The following is a 12,138-nucleotide window of genomic DNA, read 5'->3' on the forward strand; positions in this document are numbered from 1 at the left end:
CGCTGCGCTGTGGAGGAAGAGAGAGACGAGGCACTGAGTTTGCATGTGATGGGTGAAAAGGTAAACAGTGAATAATGAGCTGCATCCTGCATGTGACCAGTGAGCTGCGTATGACAAGACGCCTGCAACTTTGGGTGGGCCTATACTACATGTGGCTACAGTGTCTTTGGAAAGGACAACTGCTAATGACACTGCAATGTTCTGATGATGATCCTCTTTTGCACACATCTCAATAGCGCGACGAACGGCATAGATAAAGGGTACCGTGTAGGACGAGCTACAGAAGAACTTTACCTTTATTTATAATATCTATTTTTATCTACATCATGGAAATCTGCTTTTACATTTTTCTAAAAAAAAAACATTGTGCACAGACAATGGTAATTGGGCCAAGAGGCTACCAAAGGGCCTGTACACTTTTGGGTTCGCGCGGGGGCCTTGACCGCAACGAACATCTGGCAGGCCTCCACCCTCCTCATCGTGCGTGCGTACCATTCGTTGGTGCTGGGTTCCCCAGAAATCTGGCATTCGGTTGTTATCCGGGTCCTGGATAAAATCCTGCCATACCACGGCCTAAACCCTAACCCATCTTCATTTCCGATCTCCCTCCCTCCCTCCCTCCCTGTGCATTGGGCAGGGGCTCTCCTCTCCGGCGCCGGCGGAAGCAAGAACACACAACGCCCTCTGATTGATTGATCAAGCAGGTCCTCTTTCTTTGCCTATCTCTACGTACTACTATACTGATCTGTTCCTCATTTTTCTCTTCTTGCCGAAGAAACTCTTCATCTAGAGAACGTACGTACGCTAGATATATAAGAAAGCTCATTTTTTTTTGAATTTTAGTTTTTGTGTAGATAGAGAACAGAGATAGTCGTCCAAACCCTAACTGTTGTCACTAGATTACTCATCTTGCTCCTACTTTCCGTATGAAGTGTTGACATCGTTTTTCTTGTTTGTCTAAATAAAAGCTGTACAGAAGCATGCATGTGTTGTTAATTAGAGTTACTAGGCCGGAAATCATATATTCTAATTCTTTTTTCTTCCATTATTAAGATTGATCCACTGTAGCTAGCTTCTGTTTGTAATTAACCTTAATCTTGTTGGTCTGATGTCAGTTCTGTTCCGGAAAGTGTTAGTCATTTAACTGACTCATCAGTATACATAAACTGAATGAACAATAATGCACATATACACTTTTAATGATTGCCGAAGACTTGACTCTGCTGGCTAGCTAGCACATCAAAAAAGCCTTTGCATACTATGCTTTTCAGAAAACTATGCTTAGTTAGCGTGACACCTTATTCTCTACGTACTTATGCAGTAAATTTTCTCTTCTTGGTTCTACTCTTTTTAGAAAATGGCCTCTTACTTAGTTGCTACTAATACATGTCGGAATTAACTGTTGATATGTTTTTGCGCATTGCCGTTCTTCCATAACCTGTCTAAATAAATTGTCTAAAGTTTGGTCATGGATGTTCGGTTTGGTCATTCATTCAGGATGCACATCTATGTTAAGAACCCGACTGGCAGGACGATCTGCCTCAAAGTCCATGCATCGGACACCTTGTACAGCGTCAAGGCCAAGATCCAAGAGCAGTACAGCCTCGTCTTCAACGGGGAGAAGCTACAGGACAACCTCACGCTGGCCGATTATGACATCAAGCATGAATCCAGGATAGACCTCCAGGAGAAGATGCAGATCTTTGTGAGGGAGACACAGACGGGTAGGACCATCCCTCTCGAGGTCGACAGCCTTGACACCATAGGCACCGTCAAGACAAAGATCCACTACATGGAGGGCTTCCCCACAAACCTGCAGTGCCTCATCTTTAAAGGCAAGCAGCTCGAGGACGATGAGCGCACGTTGGCCGAGCACAATATACACAAGGATTCCACGATCCTTCTCGTCCTCCACCCACGCCCCAGAGGTGGGATGATCATCTTCGTGAAGATGTTGATAGGGAAGACCCTCACTTTCGAGGTTGAGAGCTCAGACACTGTCGAGAGTGTCAAGGTGAAGATGTACCAGAAGGAAGGTATTCCTCCGATACAAACACGCCTCATCTTCGCCGGCAAAGAGCTGGACGACAAGCGCACCCTGGCGGAGTACAAGATTCAGAAGGAGGATACCCTTCATCATCTGCTCTGCCTTTGTGGTTGTTGATCGAGATGCATGGCTATTCTGGAACGACCAGTTTTATTTTGCTGCACTATAGTCTTGTTTCTCTCCTTCCATATTCCATTAGTGGTGATTTATCAGTATGCACCACTATCACTCAGTATGTCAGGTCTTTCTGGTTCCCTTCTACAGTAGTAGTGATGTGGTGTTTTATCAGCAAAACTACTTATCATTTGTATGAATGCGTCACCTCTTGCAGCCTTTGCAAGCAGCAGACACACTACAAAGTACTCGTAGTGAACGACATTACCTTTGCTCACGCGCTCGTGTGGCCAAGTGCTACAACTTGTTCTGTATAGATAGACAAGGCATTTGCCTGTGATGATGATAAATGCAGTATAAATAGTGTTCCTTTAGGTAATTCGTAAAAGAATGCCGGCTTTTGGTTAAAGTTATAGTTTCATTTCTGTATGATTTATTAGAGAGTTCATCTATTGAAATCAAATTAATTACATGCAAATTGAAAATTCATATATGAGTCCATATGACCTTTCGAATTTAGTATCGCGGATAGAGGGGGGCGCCTGAGGAAACACATGTATATGCCAAATCTATGTGCATCGTCAGTGTACATGCAAGCCAGGGAGCAAAGTAGCAAACCACCCGATACTTTTTTTTTGCGGGGGAAATCCTCCTTTTCAAAAAAAAAAGAGAGAAGAAATTGCGGGTGAGAAACTTTAGCAGCTATGGCTGAAAGGCAAAATATTAAAATCATTAAACTACACGTGAAGGGCGGTCAACTAGCTATGCCACATGACGCAAGCTAGTTGGCCGTGGTGAGAAATCTTTTGCAATTTCTTTTAGATGAAGGCGTGGATTATTTTTTAAATATATATTTTTAGATAGAGATGAGGACCTCTAGTACTTTTTAAATGGAGGGTTATACAAAGTGGCACTCGCTGGTAGGCTGGTGTGGTAATTTTTCTTTTTTACCTCTTTTTTAGATGATGAGGATTTTTCTTGAGATGTTTTTTTAGACGAAGGCGAGGACTTTATGTATTTTTTAAAAATGGAAACGTGTGCATAACTTCCTTTCAAGTGGCGTCACAGAGTGGCGCCCCAATCACTAGTGTGCATGAAGGTAGGGCTATACCCACTGGTGACCTTGGTGCTAATTTTTTTTACAGCGCCGAAACAACATTTTAGCGCGTTGGCCTGGTGTTTTGCTTTACCAGAAGCACTATATAATTCACGCGGCAGATAGCGCTCTAGCACGCGCACTAAATTACAGCGTGCGCGTCCAGCACAAACAACATTTCCCATTCAATATAGAACAAAGAAGATCAAACACACATAAAATAAATCAATAATAAATGGTTCAATTATTATTACAACTCAAACAAATAGTTTATCTTTAATACAACAAATAGTTCATGAACAATACAACAAACATACAACATCAAACTTGTTTTGTCACCCATTCCATGACCACCGCTCCTTGATTAGATCATTTTGAAGGTCATCATGTATTTCGGCACGTCGAATGGCATGATAGGAGGCAACAAAGCGGGCCACCCTGACAGCCATCCTGCGCACTTGTATGGGATGTCCCATCAACTCATACTGAGAATAGTCCAAATCTTGCCCACGCTCATTCTTGATGATCATATGCATGATCACATAAGCGGTCATGATGTATCAAAGGATTTTTTGATCCCAAAATCTAGCTGGTCCTCTCACAATAGTAAATTGGGCTTGTAAAATCCCAAAAGCTCTCTCCACATCTTTCCTAGCCGCCGCCTGAGCATTGTGGAAATCAAGATTTTTCTTACCTTGCGGTGCTGTCAAGGGCTTCACAAATGTTTGTCATCTTGGGTAGATGCCATCCGCAAGATAGTAGCCACAGTTGTATGTATGGTCATTTGTTACAAACTCCACTGGTGGAGTTTCACCATTTGCAATCCTATTCATGAGTGGTGACCGTTGAAGAACATTGATGTCATTGCAAGATCCAGGCATTACGAAAAAAGCATGCCAAACCCAAGTCTCATAATCGGCCACCGCTTCAAGGATTATAGTGGAACTCTTTTCTTGGCCGTGGAATTGTCCATGACACACCTTAGGACAGTTCTTCCAACTCCAATGCATGCAATCTATTGAGCCAAGCATACCTGGGAACCCGCGAGCTTTTGTTCATCTCCAAAAGCCTTGCGGTGCCTTTAGCATTGGGAGCTCCCAAATATTCCAGACCAAACACTTGCACAATTCCAACTGCGAAGCGCTTGACACACATGATGGCTTGACTTTCACCCACCAGTAGAAAACAGGGTTTTGGTCCAGGCCTGAAAAGCCCATTAATCCTGGTTCACTCATGAACCGGGACCCATGTGGCATCGGTCCCGGTTCGTGAGGCCAGGGCGCCGGCCAGGCCTCATGGGCCATTGGTCCTGGTTCGTCTGACCCCTTTGGTCCTGGCTCCAGACACGAACCGGGACCAATGGGACTCGCTCCTGGCCCACAAACATTGGTCCCGATTTGTGGCTGGAACCGGGACCAAATGAGGTCCTTTATACCCCCTGCCCACGAGCAAAACAGTGCACTGCTCTGTTTTTTGGCCGGCCATGGGAGAGCTTTGTGGTGCTCCAGCTCACCTCCTATAAACATGAGGTGTTGAACGAGTCTAACAGATCATTAAAGATTGATTCTATCGTAGTCGTGATTCATATATTTCCAATACGAAGATTATTTTTCCTAAACTCTGTACAGGTATCTGGTAAAGAGCAAACACATGGAACATGTCACCATTTTCATTAATCAGTTTTTTTGGGGCAATTTTCTATTGATTAGTTTTTTTTGAGGCAACATCACCAAGCTTTTATTAAATCTTCGTGAAAGAAAGTACTACTGTACTAGGCCTTCTTTTTTTACACAAAGTACTACTGTATTTTCGGCCCACTGCCTTGTTCGGGCGAGCAGGCTAACGTGGCTTTGGGCCTGCCTGTTTCCCCCGATACGATAAACGGTAGACGGCCTAGGGTTATCGTAATGACAGCTGATCATCGTCAAGCCGCCGCCGCGCCGCCTGAGGAGATGCCGGGGAGCTCGCCGTTCTTCGCCGCCTCCACCGGGAGCGTTGCCGGTCGACACGCCGCGCGCCGGTGGCTCGGAACCCCTCTGGTTTGTCGCGCGCCCTGAATCTCTCGCGTAGATTACAATTGCAGACAGGAGCAGATGATCAGCGGCCTAATCTTCATTGACGATGATGATTGAGCTAATCGTGACAGTAATCAATCGGTCTTTGGTTCCTATCTATGCGAGGGGGACAGGCCCACATTGCCGGCTCGCTCTGGGCCTCGGGAGCGGCCTGCTCTGCTCTGCTCTTGCGACCGACCCTAGCTATAAAATGCCGGCGAATCCCCAACCCTAACCGTCCTTCCATTTCCGATCCTTCCTTCCGGCCGGCGGCAGCAGGAACGCCCACTGCCACTGGTCGATCCTAGCAAGAAGCTTCTTTCAAGGTACGGAGCTGTTTCACCAATGGTTCATATTCGGGGATCTTATAGCTAGAGCTCACTCTCATTGTAAGGTAGGAGTAGATCCAAGTGGATCATTGCTTATCCCATATGGATGTAACCACAAATGTTACTGCTCTTCACCATTTTTCTTGCGGGTGAGAGAGGGGTTGAGGTGGGGGACAGAGTGGGTGGCGGCCACACAGTGGAGACAGAGCAACCGACCTGTTGGAAGCTAGTCGTTGAGCTTTTTGTGTAAATAAAAACTAGCTGGACAAAAGCATCGATCTGCTGTCTACTTTAGATTGAGGGGGTACTGAATCTGCATATTCTTTTTGTTGTTATTAAGATCGATTGGCTGCATCTGTAGCGTCAGTGCCTGGTTATCTGATTTGATATTGGCCTGTTGTAAGTTCTATACCAGTAGATAATGTTAATTGAGAAGTACATACTCACCTTATCTCTTCAGTGTACAGAACTTAGTGGACCATGTACTGTATTTTCATGACCTCGCCAGACCTGAGGAAAAAACCGACTGCAAAAAAAAGAACTGCGGAAAAAAAATCAGAAAAATCGCTAAAGCATGTCAAGCTGCCTTTCCTTTGTGGGGCTCTCAAATGGGAAACTAAAGTGTGAGATAAGATCTAGTTCCCCCTGATGAGACGGCATGAGTGAGCCCCCCAAAAGTGCCGCTGCGGGGGCACCCTTTAACTAGTCGCCCTCAACAAAACCACCCCTGTCGCTCGCCATTCATAATGTTGGAAGGCCGGCTTAGACACGTTTCAATCGAGGCCCTATAAATAAGATGGAGTCCATCTATCCCTGGCCTCCAATCCTAACTCTTCTTTTATTTCCGATCGATCTTCCCTACCAGCAAGAATCTTTGTTGACTCATCCTAGCAAGGAACGTAAGTACAGGGCAGTTTTTTCCTCTTGCCTACCTCTGCTACTAGTCTTGTTCATATTCATATTTGGCGATCTCTAGCTAGAGTGAATTGTTAGCCGGTGTACAGGTAGGGTGTACTATATTTTTTATATACGATCTCTAGCACGAGTGAGCCCACCATAAGCCTCGCCCCCTCAAAAAGTGCCGCTGCGGGGGCACCCTTTAACTAGTTGCCCTCAACAAAACCACCCCTGTCGCTAGCCATCAATAATGGGCCTCGGAAGTGGAAGGCCGGCCTGCACATGTTCCGATCGAGGCCCTATAAATAAGATGGAGTTCATCTATCCCGTGACTGCCAACTCTATCTTCTACTTCCGATTGATCTCCCCTACCAGCAAAAATCTTTGTTGACTCATGTTAGCAAGGAACGTAAGCACGGGGCAGTTTTTCCTCTTGCCTACCACTGCTTCTAGTCTTGTTTATATTCGACGATCTCTAGCTACACTGAATTGTTAGCCAGCGTACAGGTAGGGATGTATTATATTATTTATATATGATCTTAGGATATAGTATTAGATAGATGCAGCATGGAATAATTGTTCGTCATCTTACTTGCCAAAGATAGGAATACATCTAGAGAACGTACGATCAAGGGAGTATATATCATCCAATTAGATAGAAAATTCTTGTTAGTTAGATTATTTTTCACATACATAACGGAATAACAAGATTTCTCATCCAACTTCTGCGGCCAGTTTGAAGTGTTTGACAAATAAAAGCTGGGCGAGATTAAGCATCTGCTGCAAATATTAGTTTTTGCCGGACGGAAATTAAGGCTGCATGCATATTCAGTTTTTGGGATATTTATTAGGATGGATTTGCATATATTGCGAAATTAACATGTCGTCCAAATATAGCCAGTCTGTATACCCGCATGAATACTTTGATGTCTTCTGTGAAGTTAGTCCGCTTGGCTGATTGGGCATTCACCATGTTAAGGGTAAAAAGGTAAGTATATATGCAGTAGATTTCTACCATTTAATTAGAATGGTCTCATTTGAATTTTTGACATTTTAGCTAGAGCTCACTCTCATTGTAAGGTAGGACTACCTTGGAGTGGAATTGTTGCTCATCTCATATGATGTCCCCACAAATGTTATCGTTCTTCATGATTTTTCTTGTGGGTGGGAGGGGGGACGGAGTGGGTGGCGGCAACATAGGGGAGACAGAGCTGGGGGTTATCTAGCTGGCCAAAAGCATAGATCCGCTGTTAACTTTAGCTATCGGGGGAAACTGAGGCTGGATATTCTTTTTTTCTGTTTAAGATCGGTTGACTGCATCTGTAAAGTTAGTGTCTTGTTAGCTGATTTGGGATTTGCTGATTCCATATGAGTACAAAGTGTTGTTCAGTTAATTAAGAAGTACATAATCAATTTACATCTTCAGTGTACAGAACTGAGTGAACCATGTACCGTATTTTAATGACCGGTCAAGAATGCTAGGCTTAGTACGATACGTTCTGTAGAAACACTGTATTTACACAGTAGATTTCTGTTGTTTCCTCTAACTTGTTGGAATAATTGACGTTAAATAACAGTGTATAAAACTTAACTGGTGATATATGCTATTCTCATTCAGAATGTACGTCTTGGTCAAGAGCCAGTCCGGCAGGACGATCCGCCTGAGGGTCCAACCATCAGATACTGTGCATGATGTCAAGGCAAAGATCCAGGAACAGCTCTCCCTCGTCTTCAACGGGGTGCAGCTAGATGATAACCTTACACTGGCTGATTACAACATTCAGCATGAATCCACCCTTGACGTTCAGGAGAAAATGAAGATTTTCGTGACCGAGACGGTGGCGGTCAGGACCATCACCATCGAGGTCCAACAGGCTTGGCACCGTAAGTGACTTAAAAGCCAAGATCCAGGAGCTTGAGGGCTTCCCGAAGGCCCAGCAGTGCCTTGTCTTTGCCAACAAGCGGCTGGACGATGGGAACCGCACCATGGCTGACCACAACATTGGGAATGAGTCCACCCTTCTCCTCGTCCTCCTCCCGTGTATTCCAAGAGGACACATGATGCAGATCTTTGTGATGACTCTACAAGGAAAGAGCATCAGCCTCAAGGTTGGGAGCTTGGATACAGTCGACAGTGTCAAGGTGAAGATCTACGAGATGAAGCACGCCCCATACCCGAAACAGCAGCGCTTCGTGTATGCTCACAGGAAGCTGGAGGGCAGCAGCACCCTCGCTGACTGCAACGTTCAATGGGGATCTATCCTTTATTTGGTGAGCTGCCATTTGGGTTGTTGAGATACATGGCCTGCCATCATACAATGTGTTCTATTTTGCTGCAGTCTAAGTTCCAGTATTGGTGCGCTGTCAGTAAAACTACCATTATAGTGCGTTACTATATGTAATCTTGAATATTGTTCTTTCCAGCAGTGGTGTGATTAGGAAAACTGGGTATGAAAACTGGGTATTATCATTTAGTAGTATGTTAATGTGTTGAGTACTCCTTTTATCTATAAATATATGAAGAACTACTATTATTGTCATGTTCGGTTAAACCTCTTTGGGAGAGGATTGGAGAGGTTTGAACAGAATTGACGTGGATTTTGACTTGTAGCGGATTTAATCCTCCCCAATCCACTTAAATCCCCTTCAAACCCTTTGCAACCGAACAAGTCCTTAAGAGTCTGGTCTGTCTTGGCATCAGGTGGATTGCGAAATACACTGCTGATGCGGTTTCACCAAAAATAGGTTCATTTGTTTCCTTTCCACATACCAAATGTTGCTAATGTTTGTGTTTATCCATGTTTTCATCTATATAAGTAAAATTAATGTGAATTGTAACACTGATTGAAATGATTTCCTATATACAAGATATTGTAACACACATCTTGTGAACCACACGAAGGTCACATCAAGCTCGAATTGCGACTGGAAAACAGAGTTGGGAGTCTTCAATATCTCTCGTAACAAAATATGAAGAAACAAATTCCAAGTGAAGAGAATATTTTTTTTTTGGCACTGAAGATAAGAAATCAGAAGAATAAAACTATTTGAGTAGTCAATAGTTTTTCTACGATAATGTACTTCCTTGTTTATGTATGACACAAATGCGGATGCATCTATGTATTATTATATTGGTTTCTCATACTCATTTCGACAAGGATTGGCAAAGGATAAGTTGCATTTCCACCAGTAGCTACTATACTACAGCCGCTGTCAATGGCCGCATTGCAGTTCCTGCATTCCCACAACAAGAGTTGTCCCTTTTTGGCGTCCATTTCTTTATGGGGTTATATTATCATATTTTTACAAAAGGGGGATTATAGGGTTTTTTTTACTGAAAAGAGGGATTATATATAGTTGGTATATATAAAAAAGAAACTTCATCCATTATCCACAAGACCCCAACCCTATCTAACTTTTCTTCTTCTACTACCTCCGTTCAGTTCCAAACTTCCGATCCATCTCCTCTGCGGCGGAAGTAGCAAGAATGCCCACGTACTGCCGAAGCTGCAGCAAGCGTCTCCCCATGTACGGAAGCTGTTCTTCGCTTCCCCGGCCTATCTCTACTACCTTAAGTCTCATCCATACTTATATATTTGTGGTGTATGGGCAGTTCGGCAGGTCATCTCTAGCTAGAGCGAAGTACTGTCCGTCAGTTTCATGTTGGTAGGATTACATTGGGGTGAGATTTGTTGGTCGTCTCGCATGATCGGTTAGATCTTACAATTGGTTGGTTGGGTATATACAGTATGTAATGAATTGTAATGATTCATCGTTTCACTTTTCTTGCGGAATAAACCCTTCACGAATTTAGAGAACCATTAGATGGAATTCTTGTTACCCATAAAAAAAAGATGGGATTTTTGTTATATGTGCTCACCACTATGTACTTAATCTAACATGTTAGATACTTCATCTTTAATAAAAGTTTTTCTTATTTGTTCGAGTATCTTAACGACCGAATGTGTGAAATCCTACTCTCCCCCGCGACTAGTCCTCATGCTGTTCGATCTGCCTAAGCACGCGGGGTGATGATCGAACTGGTGATGGGTTTGGCAGCAGCAGTAGCATCGTCCTATTGTTATATATTTATAGACACATGTAGGTATTCGTCAACCTTTGTGACTGGGTTTAGCTTGTTGCTTCTACAACCTGTTTGACGTTTTTGTGTAAATAAATGCTAGCTAGACGAGAGTACCTGCTGTTAATTTTAGGACACCCCTAGCAACTTGACGTTAACCCTAGCGCGAACAAAAGGTTCGCTCACCAGGGTAGATCAGCACCACACAGGAACGCGAACCAACCTGTGGTTGGATGGTTAGAGGGACGGTGGTATCTCCAGCCCACCAGGGTTCAAGTCTTGGTGTTCACATTATTCCTGAATTTATTTCAGGATTTCCGGCGATGCGCTTCTAGTTGGAGGAACGATCGCTCCCTGGGAGGTAAATTCACTCCCCAAAAACATCCCTCCCAAGGAAGGCCCCACCACGACAACAAAATAAATAAATAAATTGGCATGATATATATAAATTACTTGCTATGGTATATACAATTAATTTGCCGTGCTTCAATAGAAAAAAAGGTACCTAGACAGAAAAATTTGAAGAGTTAAATTCCCATGGCCCATGGCAACTATACAATATCATATAATGGAATAGGTACCATAGAAAAATGGAATAGGTGCATTGTCAAATATGTTTTTCCTGTGAAAAAACACCTAAAAAAGTGTGAAAACCATGCATGTTGCCCATGCCATCTGATCTATTGTTGCCATTTCCCCCTCCCCTAATTCCAAAAAGAAAAACTCCAAAAGAAAGAATGTTAAGTGTGATGAAAAATAGTTGCCATGCTCTATGGTCATAACCCGTATTCCATATGTTAGAACTATGCCAAAAAAGTTGCCAATGATGATAAATTTGTCATGCTATAATAAAACTGCCAATAATCTAGCAAACTCATACATAGAGCAAAAAACACAAAAATTGAAAAGGTTGCCATGACTTACAAAGGACCATAGTAAAGGGGGAAGGGTTCCTGGTGGCGGAGGCTAACATCGATAATGTTGCAAACGGTGGCAAACGACGGCTGTGCTCTGAAGTTTCGGCACATCATCTTCATTGCAAAAATTTCCGCAACATTACCTATATTGCCAAAAAAATCCATAACATCACCGATGTTGAAAGTGGTGAAGACAAAAAAATAATTCTGCAACACAACCTCTATTTCAAAAATCCTTCTGCTACTATGTTGCAAAAAGGTGAAAGACGATTTTTTTTCCGCAACACAATCTCCGTTACAAAAAAATCTGCAGCATGACCTTTGTTGCAAAATTTTCCGTAGCATTACCTATACTACAAAAAAAATCCGTAACATCACCGATGTTGAAAATGGTGAAGACAAAAATAATAATTCTGCAACACAACCTCTGTTGCAGAAATCCTTTCGCAACATTGTCTATGTTGCAAAAAGGTGAAAGGCAATTTTTTTCCGTCAAGCTAAAAAAATGCTCTAGGTGTTCTGCAAGAAATTAGTTAATCAATTCTGTAGCGAGCCAGCCAATCCGATTAGTGCACATCGGGCTGATCTGATTAGAGCCTGAGG

At 43.2% G+C, this 12,138-nt stretch overlaps 1 protein-coding gene across 1 annotated transcript; it reads left to right on the forward strand.

Moving 5' to 3' along the window:
* The first annotated feature begins 595 nt into the window (after positions 1–595).
* Positions 596–2,357, forward strand: LOC119340878 (polyubiquitin-like). The gene is made up of 2 exons (XM_037612778.1): positions 596–704; positions 1,498–2,357. The coding sequence occupies exon 2, from the start codon at positions 1,499–1,501 to the stop codon at positions 2,162–2,164; it is 666 nt and encodes a 221-aa protein (XP_037468675.1). The 5' UTR covers positions 596–704; position 1,498; the 3' UTR covers positions 2,165–2,357.
* Positions 2,358–12,138: the final 9,781 nt, after the last annotated feature.

This window comes from Triticum dicoccoides, chromosome 7B (genome assembly GCF_002162155.2).
Source record: "Triticum dicoccoides isolate Atlit2015 ecotype Zavitan chromosome 7B, WEW_v2.0, whole genome shotgun sequence".
Taxonomy (NCBI): domain Eukaryota; kingdom Viridiplantae; phylum Streptophyta; class Magnoliopsida; order Poales; family Poaceae; genus Triticum; species Triticum dicoccoides.

Bases quoted from the DNA above. Each gene is read 5' to 3' on its own strand.
- LOC119340878 (XM_037612778.1), top strand. From the start codon at position 1,499: ATGCACATCTATGTTAAGAACCCGACTGGCAGGACGATCTGCCTCAAA.